This window comes from Malaclemys terrapin, chromosome 1 (genome assembly GCF_027887155.1).
Source record: "Malaclemys terrapin pileata isolate rMalTer1 chromosome 1, rMalTer1.hap1, whole genome shotgun sequence".
Taxonomy (NCBI): Eukaryota; Metazoa; Chordata; order Testudines; family Emydidae; genus Malaclemys; species Malaclemys terrapin.
In genome coordinates, this window is record NC_071505.1 from 164,036,845 (window position 1) to 164,055,733 (window position 18,889).

An 18,889-nucleotide genomic window follows, 5' to 3' on the forward strand; every position below is an offset into this window, starting at 1 on the left:
TGACAGTTTCCAAACTCATTCATTTTATTATGCAGAAAAAATTGATTTAAAGAAAACTCTCAATGAAATTTGCAGATATCCTACCAACAATCAAGTGATTTGTAACCCCCAGTTACATTTAATGTATTTATCATTATAGTATCTATGAACTTGAAAACACTGTCACTTCCTATATCCAGATATTGTCTCTGTGAGACTTTGGTTAGTTACTGCCATGCTGCAGAAAGCGCTGTAAACAGCTAACGAGGGAAACCAAGTCAGAGGCTATGATGGTGCTACCTGTTCATCTTCTCAGTGATTTGGCTCCACCTTCAGATGCTGCAGCTTTCACTGGTGAACCGCATGCTGATTTACACCTAGGAAAGTGAACACAAAGCTCTCTAGAGAGCAGGAGCATGTACTGATAGAGCCAAGCTGGGATTGTGGTGTGGTAGGTCCTTAGCAGGTAACATTGTTTGCTTCTGTAAGTTGTTTATAAACTTATGATTGACATGTTGGAAAAAAAATTGCTTAAATTTACAAGATATTTTTAATGTGTAGTGCTTTAGCTGTAACAATATTTTGAATGCTTACTAACTATTTACTAAGACTTCATTGTTTATAATTTAGGAATGTGATCTGAGATATAATTATTCTTTTTCCTCTTTACTTTCTCTATTAAATTTACAGGAGCCTTGCTCAGCTGTCATGGGCTATGGGAAAAAAATTGACAAATCTATAAGAAAAGGTCTGTATTGGCTGCTACGTACTATAGCAAAAGATTTCGATGCCTTAAATGAGCGCGTCCAAAAAGACACATCAGAGCAAAAAGCATTTGAGGAACAAGAGAAACGAGAACGAGCTGAACGAGTAAGGAAGATACGAGAAGAAAGGTATTCTATCTTCCGTGGCTTTCTTTCCTCCACATGAAGGGGTTCCATGAATAAAGCCGTCATGTTAATGATTCATTGTGGATAATTCTCTGAAAACATCCACTCTCAATGTGCAGCGGCAGTCAAAAAAGCGAACAAAACGTTGGAAATCATTAAGAAAGGGATAGATAAGACAGAAAATATCACCTTTTCTCTATAAATCCATGGTACTCCCACATCTTGAATACTGTGTGCAGATGTGGTTGCCCCATCTTAAAAAAGATATATTGTAATTGGAAAGGGTTCAGAAAAGGGCAACAAAAATTGTTAGGGGTATGGAACGGCTGCCATATGAGGAGAGATTAAGAAGACTGGGATTTTTCAGCTTGGAAAAGAGACGACTAAGGGGGGATATGCTAGAGGTCTATAAAATCATGACTGGTGTGGAGAAAGTAAATAACGAACTATTTTTTACTCCTTCTCATAACACAAGAACTAGGGGCCACCATATGAAATTAATAGGCAGCAGGTTTAAAACAAACAAAAGGAAGTATTTCTTCACACAACACACTGTCAGTCTGCGGAACTCTTTGCCAGAGGATGTTGTGAAGGCCAAGACTATAACAGGGTTCAAAAAAGAACTAGATAAATTCATGGAGGATAGGTCCATCAATGGCTATTAGCCAGGATGGGCAGGGATGGTGTCCCTAACCTCTTTGCCAGAAGCTGTGAATGGGCAACAGGATGGATCACTTGATGATTACCTGCTCTGTTCATTCTCTCTGGGGCACCTGGCATTGGCCACTGTTGGAAGACAGGATACTGGGCTAGATGGATTTTTGGTCTGACCCAGTATGGCCCTTCTTATTCAAATTCTTGAGTACCCACTACAAAACAAAAGGTGTTTCATATTATAAGAAAAGAGCTGAAACGGAATAGTCAAGTTGTTCTTTTGTTAAAACATAAAAGAAATTGCTTGGCACACAGCCTTAAGATCATCTTCTCTAAGATGATGAGTGGGCAATGGCAGACATGGAATAGATATAGTCCATAGAGTCACTAGTGTTACCTGACTGGAAGCTGACCCAAAATAGCTTCTGTTGCTTGATGCAAGGAGATCTTTTGGGCCTACCGTATCATAAGTTGCAGCAATGTAATTAAAATAAACTTTTCAATCAATCTGTGAATAGCAGGCACCAGTGAGGATAGAGGGAGACATCTGAATTTTTTGGCAAAGTTGCTGCAGCTTTATTGAGAACTCATTTAAGCCCCCACCAAAATACACAATAGGGGAAGGACTGTGGGGCTTGAGGAGATGCAGGGGAAGCAATGCAAGGATTTATTATTTCCCTTCAGAGCCCTCTATTATCATTGGCAGCCAGTGTTGGCACCAATAGTGAATTGCCCAACTGGGGTTATCCCTGTAAAGGTTCTCCTAAGGGGCATGGCTTCCATCTCTGCCAGTCGCCTAGCCCCTAAAATGTACACCAGCAATGTACAGCGCCTTTTCATTTTAATTAAACTGGCGCAAAACTCTGTGCGGACACACTTACTTTGATTTAACCCTGGTGTAATATTGATTTATCTTAAATCAGCAATGCATTAATTTAAACTAAATCAGCATAAGCCAGGCTTAAATTGAATTAATTGGTCACATAAAACTGGTGTGAAACACCTTTAGTTAAATTGGTGTAGTTTTCTGTGTTGACTGGGCCTTTGACTTTGTCGAGTTGCTCTGTCTGGGAGAGGTAATGGGGAAATGGGTTCTGAGAAGAAATTCTCAAATGGATGTATGGCTTCCACATTTTTTAATTGACCCATGGTTACTGGTCATGTTTGTTTACCTTGGGAAGTATTATAGAATTGGCTCAGACTTAATTAGGCTAAAAGTTTTGGGGGATTGGTAAACTTGAAGTGCCATTGGGGGTGAGGCCGTCTTCCCAGCTTGTAGACTTTGCTATTTCTGACAGCAGTTGAGGGGTTCAGATTTAACAGCTATCATGGTACTTCCATTTGGCTATTTGCATCAGATAAATCTCTTGTCATGAGATATTTGTACGTATTAATAACTCAGGTGGAATTCTGTTTCAATCTATACTTTAATAACTTCCCTGATTGATTACTGTGATTCCATTCACACAGTTTCCCCAAGAGTGCTCTCTAAGTGCAGTTACTTCAGAATGCATCAGCCAGAGAATGTATTCACATCAGTTTTAATCAGCACTACACCTGTTTTCAGGCATTGCATTGGATGTGCACTGTTCAAATGATTATAAATCTCAGTAAACAAACTGAAGTGCCCATGCAAGGCTTTAATTAGCCAGTTAGAATTAACCATGAAGGACTTCTATGAAATGTAGTGCTGTAATACCAATGCTGAGCTATCAGAAGCAGTCCCCCATTTACTTTAGTATTTAGGAAATCCAAGGAAAAGCAGTGCTAGATAAATTGTAAGGATTTAATGTAGTACAGGCCGCTTCTGCCAAGCAGCTGCTCTAAATACAGATAGCACCCCAATGTATTGGCCAATACCTTGTTCTTCCTGAACTCATGTCAAAGGCCAGGGGAAACAAGTGGGCCCTGCAGAAAGGATGCAGTAAAAATGGACAAATCTGGGCTAAAGCACAGCAGGGATCAGAGGACATTCCAGAGCCCTTATTCAGAACATCCTGCTAGCAGCCCGGTCTGTAGCTTGTAGAGGGGAATCTATCAGCAGTAGCTCTGCTGATCATAACTGTGGCAGCATGTTGTGAGGAGGGAGGCAGTTTCAGGTAGCCTGGCCCCAGGCCATTTAGAGCTATATTATTGAAAACTAACTCAATAAAATCAATCTTTCTTTTTTAGGTTAGCTCAGAACTTTATCATTTTGGAGTACAGTATTCAAAACACAGACATTCTGTAAAAAGACAGTCTAGCATGAGTTGGGGGATGAATTAGATGACCTAATAAGTGTTCTAATATTTCTGATTCTATTGCTTCAAGATTCTTCTGTTTTTTAACAAAAAAATAGAGAACAAAGGGAAAGAAAAGAAACTGAATTTGAAGGAAGAGGTGTACCTAAGGAGGTTGACTCTGAGCCAATTTCTAGCAACCCCTTCCAGCCAATATCTACTGTAATCACTGAGGTACGAGTATTTAAAAATGTCAATCATATTGGACCTACAGTTTACTGAGGTGTCTGAGCAATGATAAAAATCTGGGCTCTTGAGAGTTTTGTTCATCTATAAAGTTGCATACACATTGTGATAGCTTTCATCTTGAGAATCTTGATTTCTTCTTTGAGTGTTCATGTCCATTCCATGTTACGTGTGTGAACGCCACACGCACTGTTGCTGGAGATTTTTCCCTCAGTGGTATCCGTCGGGCCGGCTCTAGCACCCTCTGGAGCTGCGTGCTTATGCATCGATATAAGGGGCATTGCCAGCCACGTACCCTCTCATTTCCTTCTTACCGCCCATGACGGTTGCTGGAACGACCCCTCTTGCTCCGGCAAGGCTTTCTTCTCAGTGGTTTTTGGACTCTAACTTCATTCTTAGTTATCATAGTTCAGTGTATATAGTTTTCATCATTAGTGTTAGTGTACATAATGTAAATAGATAGTTCCTGTCATCGAGGGACTCCTTCGCTCCAGGGGCTGGGCATGCCCTGGTGCCCAGGCTTCAAGCCTTGTATTTCCTGTGGCAAACCTATGCCTGTGAGTGACCCTCTCTCCAGCTGCTTGAAGCGCTTAGGGGAAACTCACTTGAAGGACAAATGCCAGATCTGTCAGGACTTCAGACCCTGCACTAAAAAAGACAGACACATTAGGCTGAAGGCTATCCACATGGAAGTCGCCCTCATGGATTCGGCACCGAACACATTGGCATCAGTGCGAAGCACTCTGGCACGGAGCTCTTCCCAGCACTGTTCACCATGCCCAGTGCCAAGGAAGAAGCAGAAAAAGCAATGCACTGATAGAGAGTGCTCACCGGTGCAGAAAAAAGACCAGCGGAGAGAAAGCAGCACAGTGAGACCCGTGCCGGGTTACTCTTCCTCTCCCGGGCCTGCGATGGCACCGTCAACTCCACCTAGAACATTGAGTCCAGTGCGGGACCCTCCACTGACACCTGGAAGCCACCGTGGTACCAGTGGTCTGACGGATCCATAGACTCCGAGCAGCTAGGGACCTGCTTTCTCTCCCAGTTCCTCCAACTCCAGTGGGACATCTGTCAGTTCCAGTGACTGGAAGTAGGAAGGAACAAAGAGCGTCAGGATTCTTCCCGGCACTTGGCCCCCTGGCACCTTCTAAGGGCAAGCCGTCCCTGATCCTGGTGTCAAGACCACCTTATGTGCAACCTAAAGCCCATCACTAGAACCCAGCCTATCTGCCACTGGACTTCAGTGCCAGTCCCCCTGCCAGCACCTGGCCAATGGGCCACTGGCCTATGCCATGGCCTTACTGGAATCCCTGAGGGTTTTCCCCATTACCAGGTCTTACTTCCCATCGTTCCTAAGGCTACTGCTCCTTCCCACTCGGCACAGGACCCCGACTCCGATACCGACCCCTGTACCAATGTTGGCTCAGGTGAACATAGTTGAGGAAGAGGAAAGAGCCCCTCTGGTGCAAGCCACCTCCTCATCCTCCCCACACGAGGCTGTCCCGAGACCCTGGGTCTCGAAATTCGAGCAGCTCAGAGACATCACACAGCCATTGATATCCTGGGGGCCTAAGCAGGCTTTTTGAAGGTGTGCCTGAGGGTACTGTGCCAGTCACCGTTTCAGATCTGACTCCCCTTTTGGTTTTGGACTGTCTGTCCCTATTCAGCCCTGCATGGTCAGACATAATATCAGTCCGTTGGGCCCTGAGTACAGGGACAGGCAGACGTACCCATGAGTTTTTATCCACCTCTCACTCCCACCCCCCCACTCCCGTCGTTTTTCAGGCACCCATCTCATGAGCAACTCCTCGTCCAGGAGGTTCAGTCTGTCCTATGGATGGGGGTTGTGGAGGAGGTTCCACAAGACTTGAGAGGGAAGGGGTTTTACTCCTGGTATTTTCTAATCCCAAAGGCCAAAGGGGGCCTCTGGCCTATCTTGGACCTGCATCACCTCAACAGAAACTGAGGTTCCACATGGTCTCCCTGGCTTCCATCATTCCCTCCCTGGATCCAGGAGACTGGTACGCAACCCTTGACTTAAAGGATGCATACTTTCACATTTCTGTCTTCTGTGGCCACAGAAGATTTCTCAGTTTTATAATGGGTCAACACCACTACCAATTCACCGCTCTTCCCTTTGGCCTATTGACAGCCCCCTGAGTTTTCATGAAATGTATGGCGATAATAGCAGCCTTCCTCAGACAGCGAGGCGTCCAGCTCTACCCGTACCTTGACTGGCTGAGCAAAGGTTGTTAGAAGGCTTAAATACAGAATAGTATCAGCATGGTCCAAGCCACCTTCCGAGCACTGGGTCTGCTGATAAACGAGCAGAAGTCAACTCTTTCCTCAGTTCAGAGAATAAAATTTATTGTGGCAGTGCTAGACTCAACCTAATCCAAGGCCTTTCTGCCGGAGGCCTAATTCAAGCCCAGGTCAGACCTGATATCCAATGTCAAGGTCTACCCAATCACAACAGCTCAGGTTTGCTTCAAGCTGTTGAGGCACATGGCGGCATGTACTTTAATCTTGGATGTGTCAGACTTAGGGTGAGGCGCCAAACTCAGAACTCAGGGCCTCTGGTCCCAAGAAGAACTCTCTCTGCACATAAATGTCAGGAAGCTTAGGGTGGTACACTTAGTATGCCACGTGTTCCTTCCCCAGATCTCAGGCGAGGTGGTGCAAGTCCTGACAGACAGTACTGTGGCCATGTTTTACATCAACAAGCAGGGTGGGGCTTGATCTTTGGCCCCATGTCACGAGGCCATCCATCTGTGGGACTTCTGTGTAAAGCACTCCGTTCATCTTGAGGTGTCACATCTCCCGGGAGCCCAGAATGTATTGGCGGATCACCTCAACAGTTCCTTTTCCTCTCACCACAAGTGTTCCTTTCACCTGGAGGTTTGCTGCGTGGGCACAGCGCAGGCTCCCTCTCCGATGCTTTCCTCCACCCATGGACAGATCTCCTATTCTATGCCTTTCCTCCGATCCCCTTGGTTCACGAGGTCTTCCTAAAAATCAAACAGGACAAGGTGAAGGTTTTTCTGATAGCCCTGGCATGGTCATATCAACACTGATTTGGCACGCTGCTGGACCTGTCGTTAGCAACCCCAATCTCGCTCCCACTCGATCCAGACCTAATTTCACAAGACCGTAGCTGGTTGCTTCCCCAAATCTCGCCTCCTTGCACCCAACTGCATGGATGCTGCATGGCTGAACCCAGAAGAACAGGCTTGCTCGGAACAGGTCCAGCAGATCTTTCTAGGTAATAGAAAGCCTTCCATCAGGGCTACCTACCTGGGCAAGTGGAAGCATTTCTCAATTTGGGCTTCTCAATGCGTTCTCTCCATCTCAATCTTCCCTCCAATCTATCTTGGTTTATTTGCTCCACTTAAAGCAGCAGGGTCTGGCTCTCATGTCTATCAAGGTACACTTAGCAGCCATCTCAGCACTCCACCCTCCAGTGAACAGCCGGTCAGTGTTCTCCCAGGAGATGACAATATGGTTTCTCAAGGGGCAGGAGAGGCTCTCTCCTCAGGTCCGTGAGCCGACCCCCCCATGGAACTTAAACCTGGTTCTGTCAAGACTCACAGGTTCCCCCCTTTAAGCCATTAGCATCGTGCCCCCTTCTACTTCTCTCTTGGAGGGTTGCCTTCCTAGTGGTGATCACCTCAGCAAGAAGGATCTCTGAAATCAAGGCCCTTATGTCAGAACTGCCTTACACTGTGTTCTTTAAGGACATGGTCCAACTGTGCCCCAATCTGGCCTTCCTACCAAAGGTGGTGTCACAATTCCATAGCAAGCAAGCCATTTTCCTACCAGTCTCTTCCAGAAACATCACAAGAACTCTGAGGAACGGCGGCTTCACTTGGACGTTAGGCATGCCCTTGCTTTTTATATTGAGAAGGACAAAACCCTTCCGCAAGTCCACGCAACTCTTCGTAGCAATAGCAGAAAGGATGAGAGGGCTTCCTGTGTCTGCCCAGAGGATCTTGTCCTGGATAACTGCCTGTATTTGGGCTTGCTATGAGCAGGCGAATGTCCTGCTTCCATCCATCTTAACCGCTCACTCCACACAAGCCCAGGCTTCATCAGCAGCGTGTCTCACGCAGGTCCAAATTCAGGACATCTGTAGAGCCGCAACCTGGTCATTGGTGCATACCTTCGCATCCCACTACATCATTACCCAGCAGGCCCAAGATGACGGCAGTTACAGAAGAGTGTGTCCATAAGCTCTGAGCCCGCCTCCTGGGGTACTGCTTGTGAATCACCTAACATGGAATGGGCATGAGCAGGCACTCGAAGAAGAAAAAGCGGTTACTAGTTACTGTTGTTCTTTGAGATGGGTTGTTCATGTCCATTCCATGACCCACCCTCCTATCCTTTTCTATTGCTTTCTGTTGGAGTTAACTAGCAAGAAGGAACTGAGAGGGTGCGTGGCAGGCGGCACCCCTTATAACAACACGTAAGTGTGTAGCTCCAGAAGGTGCTAGAGCCAACCCAATGGATACCACTGAGGGGAAAAATCTCAGGCATTGGTGCATGCAGTGCGCGCGCACCTAACATGGAATGCACACAAGCAACACATCTTGGAGAAAAACAGTTACGAAAGGTTAGTAACTGTTTTTTGTGTGCTGTGAAGTTGTATCAGTAATCTAACAATAAAGAAATATCTTAGTACCAATTTAAGAAAAATGTTTTGTTTGCCATGCAATTTACTGCAGAATTTTCAGAATAAACTGTTGCAATGTTCAGAGGAAGCCATTTTCGGTTACCCATTTAATTGGAATCAGCTTCATTCACTCTTAATTTTTGTTGCAAAAGTGAGGTTTTATTTTGGCTTTACGGGAGCTGTTTCAACCATGTCACCAGTCATATAGGGTCCCCCTGCCTTACTTAGCCATACAGACTTGCGGCATAATACAGTATTTTCAATTGGTTTAGAGCTATTGGACTGGTGTGTTAGTTATGGAACATGAAAACTGTATAAATTTTTCTTCAGACACTTCCTTTTAATTCAAATAGTCATCAGATTCATATTTAGTGTACCATATTTGTCTTTTGTTTGATTTAAGATATTGTGCTTATAGAAAAAATAGTGAGCTCCAATAAATGTAAATAGTCAAGGCTTGGTCCTACTCTCCAGGACGAGCATCCACACGATCATATCATGTAAAGTCAGCTATGTGCACAATGACAGATTTCACAGGATTTTACAGTAATGCACATCTGTGGGGCGGGGGGAGAAGGAGAATGCTACAAGTGCTGCAGAGCTGCTCATTATGTGGAACTTGTAGAACAGATACTCTATCAAGTCTGCATTACGTAATCAGTGTTCCACCAAGACAAAATGTTGATTTGCAAGGTATTTCAAAACTTGTGTGTTTTTCTAAACAAAATAAACGAATAGAAATTGAAGGAGTTAGTAAAAGTTTTTAATTCTCTTGCTCGGGGTATTGACACTGTTTATACTTGTATCTTTTTCTCGCATGGCATTTTAAAAAAGTAAAAAGAACAAAAATGCATTTAGGCCATGAAGCTGTGTGCGGCCATTCCTCCCTAAACTGGTTACCACTCAGAAGTCTAAACATCACTTCTAGAGCTTTTAGTTGTTCATTTTTCTAGGTTAAATCTTGAGCAGCATCTTGTGAAACTTGGGATTTTATTTCCTCATTTGCATATTCTTGAAACTTGTTAATTACGCTACACATGAGAATTTTTTTTAAAAATGGTCTATCAGAGTCTACCCCCTTGTGTTTAGGATGCTCTTCCTATCTTTTTAGAGCAGTCTCTGACACTCAATATTGTTAAAATGACATCTTGTTCTACTTTTGCTAGAATGAAAAAAGAATTGAACAAGAGAAGAGGCAGAGGATGGAGATTGAAAAGGATGCCATTGCCTTGAAACCTAGAGGAGAGCAGGAACAAATGGACACACAGAGCCTGACCAGCAGCTGTAGCCAAAAAACAAATGATTATAGACTTATAGAAACATACAAATCTGCACTCGCACAGCAATTGGAACATGAAGAAGAGGGTGACCAACAAAGCTCAGAATGCCTTGATTCAGGTGATAACTCCAATTTGAATATAGCTTCTTACTGTCATAACTACCACTGTTATATTTAATTTGATTCTTATTTTTCACCCAACTCTTTCCTGTGTCTGTATGACTTTGTGTATGCCACATCACAAATAACTGAAGGATACAAATGCACAATTATGTTACTGTACAGAAGGTCATAATTCAACCAAGAATTAGTGTTCATCAGTCTTATCCAGTTACAATCGGCCCATTTTTACCAGTACCTTCAAATCCATAACACACCTTGCATTAATATCAATGAGTTGTACTCACCTATCTGACAAACTTTGGACCTTACATGTACATACGTGATTATTTACAGTAATAAGATTTAAAAGTCTGCTGTTCGTTACATACAGAATGAAAATACTTAGAGCAGTCCATCCCAACACTTATAGTCATCAAAAGGACACATCTGTATAGTACTGTAGAGTTCATTCTTAACAGTAAATGTGTGGTCAATGAACTGTTTTCTTTCCATTTGGTGTAGATACCAGTAAAAAGAAAATAAAGAAACTGAAGTTAAAAAGGAGTCACAGGGTGGAACCAATCAGTGCAGAGGAAGCTGTTCCCAAAAATCCGACCCCACCTCCACCTCTTCCACCAGGTGAGTTAAATACCCTGTGGTGATAAGTGTGCCACTTCATGAAAGCTGGGCCCTTAAAAGACTTGGCTTTTTAAACATGCAGAGAAAAATAGTTTTCACACAGGATTATGCCATCATAGTTTGATTAGTTTCTTTTGAGAATTGCCCATGAAGATCCCCACTTGTATGAGGCTGATGAGCACTATCATTATGTCAGTAGGCTTTCAACTCACTAGGGCAAGTTAAGCTGCAGGGTATATTTTCTCAGTTCCTAGTTAGGGCTTGGGAAAATTGACCGGCATGGCTGTAGAAGAGTAATATATAGCTCTGCTTCAATAACTCCCCATTTAGATGTAATTTATTTGGTATAACTACATATATCAATAATAGCCCTTTATAAATTGTTAATATTACTTAAATATAAAGTGTGACCATTCTGATTTCTTGCTCGTCATATTGTGAGCTTCTTCAGTAGGAACAACTGGAGAAAACACACAATCACTTGCTTTCGAGAAAGCCAAAAGAAGGCCCAGTGACATCTTTCCAAGAACGCTCATAATGTGCTGAGTAAGAAAAATCTGATTATTAATAAGTAAAACTGCCAGTAGAAAACTTAATCTTTTGAACTCCTCACAGATCTTGGAAATCATGCACCTTGGTATAACTTGAACATTACTTCTGTGACAGGGAAAAAAAATACTGATGGTACCTACAGCAATTAACAGGCAGGTACAAAAATATTTCAGAGATGATTTAGATACCTTGTCTTACAAATGGCTAGTGTCCTGATTTTCAGGATGATCTGCTTGTCCTATCTGATTGAAGTACATTGTTCTTCCAGCTTTTAATTGGTTAACTTTTTCAGTATCTGCATCTATTGATGGAATCTTTTACAGTGTATGGAGTTAATATTAGGTTGAAAGTATAAAGCTGGGGAAACAGGGAAAGTATTTTGTCTGTTACTTAACAAAAGTGCAAGAATTTAATAAGTGCAACTCTCTAAAATATTAAGATATTTTTCATCGCTGCTTTATATTACATTTTAAATAGTATTTTGTTTCCAGTGGATTCACTTAATACACCATGTAGAAAGTATTCCTCTCCTCACTCCCCGATACTTTCTTGTCTTCTGAGGAGAAAGATTCCCCCTCCCTCCCAGCTTTTCTTCAGAGCCAAATATTTTGACCGTGATACTTTTTTTATTGTGGTTTGTTTTTCTTTAGTTGGCTGGGGAACGCCCAACGTTAATAGACTTCGAAAACTTGAACCTCTTGGTGAAACCCGTCATTCTGGTAATTTTTAAAAAAAAGAGCACCATTTGTTGTTCTCTTATACATTCATTCCATTCTTCACCTTTTTATTTCTTTAATACCTTCAACCAAAAACTAACCCTTTGCTTGTTAAAAGCATCTTTTTGATTTTTTGGTTCCTTTTTTTAATGTGTTTGTTCTCTTTATTTCCTTTTCCCCCAAAAGGAGTTCAAAGCAGCATGTGGTGTCATAAATCATTTTAGGATGTTTGTACAATAGCATGCACGTACCTATTATGATATGCCATATAATACTGCAGTAATAGGGCCCATCCCTTAAAATTTCAAAATCAAACCCTTCTTTTTTTACTTCATAGTAGTTTAAAATGCTTTTAAAACTTAGAAGTAAATCAAATATACATTTCAATTATCCATATGTATTGGCAACATTCTGAATGTGAAGAACTTTAATTTGACAGTTCCAAAATACTTTAAAACAAAGAACTACATTTAATTTTTAAAAATGTAACATGTTATGGGCATCATCCATGTGTACTTTGGCATAGATCTGGATCTGTTTTATTGTCAGAATGAAAATTAAAGGCATCTGTGAACCTTTGAATTACATAGCTGACACGGTAATAGAAAATGTCCCTGTAAACTGTACCAAATGCTGGGAGGATTAAGCTTAGTAACTTGTATTAAAATATAGGAGATTCCTGGTTTTAACTTTTCCTCCTTGAGCTGAGTAATTATTTCTCCTAATTCTAATAATTTTAAATGTCTATTTAGGGCGGAAATAATTTCCATATTGTTTGTTTGCATAAAACATCTCCTTTTACAGCAGACCCTGCAAGAGATGTTTTGTATATTGTCTAGTATTACAGCTTGTTCCCAGTGCCATACAGAGACTTTTATAGTGTACGTTATTTTTTTTACATGTTAGTGTTTTTTCAAATTCTGATCAAATGGTTATAAGTGAAATGAGATTTTAAAAGAAAAAATTTACTTTCTACAGGAGACGCTGTTACGTGCAATAAGAGAAGTATCTGTAGTTTATATTTATTAAATCTTAATCATAAAACAATCTTACTCTTCTTTTAAGGAGTTTAAAGAGAAGAAAGAGAGAAAGAAAAGCCAGAAAAGAGGTAGGGAGGGAAGGGAAAGGGTCATGCTCTTTGCTTACAGCTGATTTGCTCATAAGTGAGGCTTTCTGTTTTGTGGCTAGAGCACGGGACTGGAAATCAAGAGACCTAGGTTCTATTCCCAACTTTGCCACTGGCTGTATGTGACCTTGGACAAGTTACCTAACCTCTGTATTCCTCAGTTTTCCCATCTGTAAAATTGTGATAATACTTTAAAAGCACTTTGAGATCCTTGAATGAAAGATGCTGTGAGAGGAACTCCTATTGACTGCAGATATCCATTGAAGACCATGGGAGTTTGGATCTAGCAAGCAAGTGCAAAAACATTGTTTACCCTTGTTCTTCTCAGGGATTTATTTAATTAGTGCAAAATTTTCCCAGTAATTAACTCTGTGAAACAACTTTTTAAACCCTAGAGGAGTCAAAGCCATTGTGTTTTGTGATTTCAGGTCCTTTTGTCCCCTGCTACATATAATATTTGCTGAAGTTTAAAAACTGAAGTTTTTCTTCGAGTATGTTAGTGTGAATCCCATTTTAGGCATTCAGGTGCATGAGAGCACATGTTTTTGATTAACAGTGTCTTTTGGGGCCACCATGCTCCCTGTGCTGCCTCATACTCCCATGCAAGGGCATAAAGGGCAGAACAGCTATGACTGTCCTTCAGTTCCTTCTTATTGCCCAAGGCGGCAAGACAAAACCAGTTGAATGTGGTAGTCCCGGCTGGGCTGGGGAAGGGAGGACTTCCTCTTCCCTTGCACAGCATCCAGAGTTGGGTCAGACCCACCCCTAGATTTCTCCCCAGGCTGCAGGAAGCTCTACAAACTGCCCCCGTTTCCTGCACCCGTCGCTCTTCAGCTGCAGGGGGAGGGATCACTGTCCAGAACCCCCCATGCTGAGCCCCACTCCCCCTGCACCTGGACCACCCTGCCAAGTCACCCGCACCCGGATCCCCACCTCACTGAGCTCCAAGTAGCTGCACCTGGATCCCCACCTCACTGAGCCCCACTCCCCCAGCATCTGAACCCCCACACTCAGACCCTCTGCCGAGCTCTATCCCCCTCCACCCCCAGATCCCCGCAGCCACTGAGCTCTAACCACCTTCACCTGGACTCCCCCACAGAGTCCCATTACCCTTGCACCCAGAACCCCCCAACAAACCCTGGTGCATCCAAATCGCGTCCCGCACCCGGATCCACCTCTGAGCTGCCTGCACCCAGATTGCCCCATACTGAACCCTCTTCACCCACACCTGGATGGATCCTGCCGGGCTGAGCCTGCCTACCCACACCTTGTGCACCTGGCACGGAGGGGCAGGGCCCTGGGGTGGTTCTGAGGCAGGCCTGGTCCTTGTGCTGTGTCAGGCTTGGGTGCAGCCTCATTGCTGAGTCTGTGTCCTGGGGGGTGGAGGGTGGAAGAGCTGCAGAGTGATCTCCCACCTCTGTGCAACCAGTGGCCTGTCCTTCTCAGTGCCATGTTGGAGCTTCCACATTTATTTGACACATAAAATGTGCAGAATTTTAAAATATTGTACACAGAATTTTTATTCTTTTGGTGCAGAATGCCCTCAGGAGTAATATCAGAGAGTCCAGTAGTGAAAGAATGGCAGGAAAGAAGATGATGCCAAAATTGGTACTGGTTATGTTGACATTGACCAAGTCCTTCAGCACCAGTCACCACTACATTGACACCAGAGTTGACAACCCCATCTTTGGCAGCGGCGCCTCTTGCTCAGACAATGTCATCATCGGAGCCAGCAAAGGTGCACCACCAGAGAGGTGAGACCAAAAGAAAGTGGAGCTCAAACACAGCTCTGAGCATCAGGAGACACCATCCCATAGGGAGGAGAAGCATCTTCACTCCTCCAAGGTCAAAGCGTCTGAGGAAGGAGCAAAATTCAGTAAACAAGCATCAACACTAGTATCAATGAAGGCACCAGCACCAACCACCCTGCTGATTACAAGCCCTATGTATGCTCTCTCAGAACTTTCGAGATCCCCTCTGGGGACTTCATTTGTACCAGGGTAGTACCCAGCATCAGAATTGGATCTGAGCCCTTACTCCATGGCACTGTCATTTGAAGAGTCTTACTCTTCTTCACCATCACTGGTTTACACCTGCTCCATGGTATTGAGCAGAAATGCTTCCCCTACTTTCTGAGAGCCAGCCCTAGAGCTGGTACCAGAGATCCCTCTCACAGGGCACTGCTGCAAAGGAGGTATGAGTGGCATTGGGCCAACAGCTGCAACTGGCCAGTATGTTGCCCTGGTCACGCTGGCCTGAATGGGAGCCACCATCTCAGGTGTCTCGCAGCAGATTTCCCTCTTGTACCTCCAGGAAGAGGAGGACAACAGGCTCCCTTGTTACATCACTACCGAGACCACCATCATCAGAGGCGGAAAAGTCAAAACTCAACAAAGACAAGCCCAAGAACAAACACCCCCAAAAGGTGGACCTTTATGGGTGCAAAGTCTACTCATCTGCCTGACTGCAACTCTGTGTGGCAAACTAAGAAGAGTTGTTTGCCAGATGTAATTTCCTGACATAGGAAAGTTTGGTCCCTTTCCTCTTAAAGGTACCACAGGATGCTAGAAGGGAATTTAGAGAGATCATTAAAGAAGGCCGAACAGTTGCTAGAACAGCTCTATGGGCAGCCATAGATGCCTCTGATATGGCCACAGTTACGACCATGGCTCTTGACATCTGAAATACCAAAGGAGGTCCAAGACACCATATAGGACCCTCCTGCTCGAGGGAATGAGCTCTTCAGCAAAAGAATGGACAAAGCACTCCGGTCTTTGAAAAATTTAAGGGCCACGCTGTGGTCACTAGGGATTTATATACTACCCCTCTAGGAAGCCCTACAAATATCAGCCTAAACAGAGAGACAGCAGACACCCCTGTTTTTAGGGTAGACATCGGGTCTACCCACGACTACAGAAACCATTGCAATACTTGAGATCATCTGCCTCCTCCATCACTCACCTTACCCCAGCAGCTGAACAGCAGATTTGACAGGAATGTCAGGAACCACATCAGAAATGATCAGGAGACAGCAGCCATCTTAAGAAGCCACATTGCCTGTTCCATCGGGCTTGGTCTGATATTGCTTCAGACAAGTGGGTGCTGAACATCATTGCCCATGGCTACCCCATTTATTTCCATATCCACCCCCCCCCCACCTACTTCCCTTCCTCATCCCTCTTCAGTACTGAAGTTTCTCAAAGTGACATACTTACCCATACGTCAGAAAACCTACCCCCTGCCTGGAACCTCAGTGCAGTCCTCCTGAGGCTCATGGAGTTTCCATTTTATTCTCTCTCAGAATGCTCCTTTCATCACTTTGCTCTGAATACTGTCTTCCTAGTGGCTCTCACTTCAGCTAGACGAGTGAGGGAGCTTCAAGCACATATGGCCGATCCTATCCATTCAACAGCGAAAAGATGGTGCTGACCCCCCCCCCTAATAAGTTCATTCCTTAGGTGAAATTCTGAGACCTCCTTAAGCAATCAATCAATATTCCAGTTTTCTTCCCAAAGCAGTATTCCCTGTTCAGACTGTCACCCTGTCTGTATCTAGTCACAGCCAGGGTTTCTAAAGGTCAGGCCATGTCACGGGTAATGAAGGATATCGCAATGAAGCAGTGTTACCAGTTGGATGTTGTACCTCTCCCAACAAACTGCAAAGCGTGCTAAACCGGAGCATAAGCAACAGTCCACCACTTGCTTCACAAATGTTCCAATATCAGAGATCTGTACGGCAACAACAAGTAACCTCCTTTGTCAAACACTGTGCTTTGTAGTCAGCAGCTAAATCAGGTGGCAAGGTCGGGAGAGCAGTACTACAGTCGCTGTTGGACGGATACAGTTGAAACTCCTCATCTCCACCAACCTGAGGGAAGACAGCATGCCAGCTACCTGCAGTGTGATCTGCACTGACACAAACTCAAAGAAGAAAGGTTACTTAACTGACAGGTACTGCAAGTTCCTTTAAGATGATGTAATCAGTGTGGATCTCACAACCTGCCCTCCATCGCTGCTTTTCACAGTCTTGAGCTAGCCCAGGCTTTGAATTGCAAGGGAACTGGGGAGAGTTGCAGGTGCTGCACCCTTTATGCCCTCTCATAAAACTACAAGGAGGCAACAGACACTGCTATTCAAATAATCCCATCTCGTGCACATGAGGCACATGCACGCCTACAGTGGGATCCACACGAACTGCAATATCTTGAAGAACCACAAGTACTGTAGGATGAGAACATTCTTTTTGCAGGTGCTCCACTTTAAAGTAGTTTTGGGGCCTTTTAGCCAAGAAAAAAGCCACTGAAAATAACCAATTTGTTAAACTTCAAACACCATCTTGTACTTATGCACAGTCATAACTTTATAACATGTTTATTTTACCCAAGTCACTTGCAAAGACTGTATTATAAAAATATTTGCTAGGTCATTAAAGCAAACACATCATATGGGAATCTAAAGCCTCCATCCCCTTAAATGTGACTTCTGTGGCTTTAGTTTCTGTCTATGCTCATGAAATACCATAAGTGCTCCTTTAGTATTCCTAGTCACTCTTGTGTGACTGTGTGTTAGTAAGAATAGGAGAGTAATTTGAAATATTTGCATCTGTCTTTTTTTAAAATGTTGGACTATTTCTAGATGTGTAGTAGACGCATAGCACAGTGATGGCAATATAGAGATCTAAAAATCAGTACTGTGTAACATGCAGTAAAAGAAACCTGCAAAGCTCTGGTTATAGTGCTGTTTGAGTGGTATCAGAGAAGTAATTTTTTCTTAATACTGTTGACTTGCTATAGTAACAGATGATCAGGCTATTTAGGATCTGAATCTTATCATTCTTCCATCGTTCTTTGTGGAGAGTTGTATGCAGGATGTTTAGGCAGAGCCAACAAAGATTGAAATTTTGCCAGCTAGGTAAGTGACTGTAGCACAACACTTGTAAATGAGTGTCACATTATTCCTGATGAAGGATATATTTGCATCAATCGTAAACTATTTCAGCTTTGATATAGTGCTTAGATTGCCCTCCAAACCCAATCTTCCTAAAATTCCTTTTTAGTTACTTAGTGAGAGGCTGACTATAACAGAAGCCTCTCAAAAGCTTTCATTTACCCTGTTAGGATTCAAAATGGTTCTGTTAATGTTGTGCTCCTGATTCTCTTCTCACACCTGTAAAATGGGAGTAATTCAATGGATTTACATCAGTGTAAAACTAGTCTTCAATAGCCGATCTTATCCTAAGTATTATGGGGGAAAATAAAACCCTGATCTTGCTAACATGTATACATGTACTTAAGGAGTAAGACCTGAATTTGCTTGCGTTTGTTAATTCTAAACTCTAAAAACTATTTAACCATAGGTCATTGCATTTATAGATAAAAATTCTTGTAAAGGCATATATATTTTTAATGTGAATTGTAATATATATTCAATGTTGAGTTTAAAAAAAAAAACTGAAAATTTGCAATGGCAAGCTATACTTGGTTTAAGATTTACAGTTCCATTGTCAATACTATTGAAATTGAGATTCAAATGGTTCTAAAAGCTGCTTGTTCATTTTCCTGTTTTCCACCTGTTTCTTGTTACCAACCATTCTTGACATTTTATTTTATTTTTAATATTTTGCATGTACTAATTCGCATGCAAGTTTGTAAAAAATAACAACTGTTTATGTAAGGCAGGATCTCTTTCCTCTTTGTCATGCTTGTAACTTGGTGCTGGGAATCAAATTTTCGCACCTGAAAACCTATTACTGGCTACAAACGCATTGCACTGAGGGCTAAAAATGACTACAACATCCAATTCAGAGGGCTAGCATGATT

At 43.0% G+C, this 18,889-nt stretch overlaps 1 protein-coding gene across 5 annotated transcripts in view; it reads left to right on the forward strand.

The window, feature by feature from the left end:
- Nucleotides 1-18,889, forward strand: part of ARL13B (ADP ribosylation factor like GTPase 13B) — a 78,467-nt gene that overhangs the window by 55,763 nt on the left and 3,815 nt on the right. Inside the window, exons 6-11 of one of the 5 annotated variants that reach the window (XM_054046075.1) lie at nucleotides 670-872; nucleotides 3,862-3,976; nucleotides 9,824-10,055; nucleotides 10,561-10,677; nucleotides 11,880-11,948; nucleotides 13,011-13,053. In XM_054046075.1, the coding sequence (XP_053902050.1) occupies nucleotides 670-872; nucleotides 3,862-3,976; nucleotides 9,824-10,055; nucleotides 10,561-10,677; nucleotides 11,880-11,948; nucleotides 13,011-13,018 (744 nt within the window). In that variant the 3' untranslated portion in view covers nucleotides 13,019-13,053. The other 4 variants (XM_054046061.1, XM_054046054.1, XM_054046084.1 and 1 more) reach the window with 4 other exon arrangements.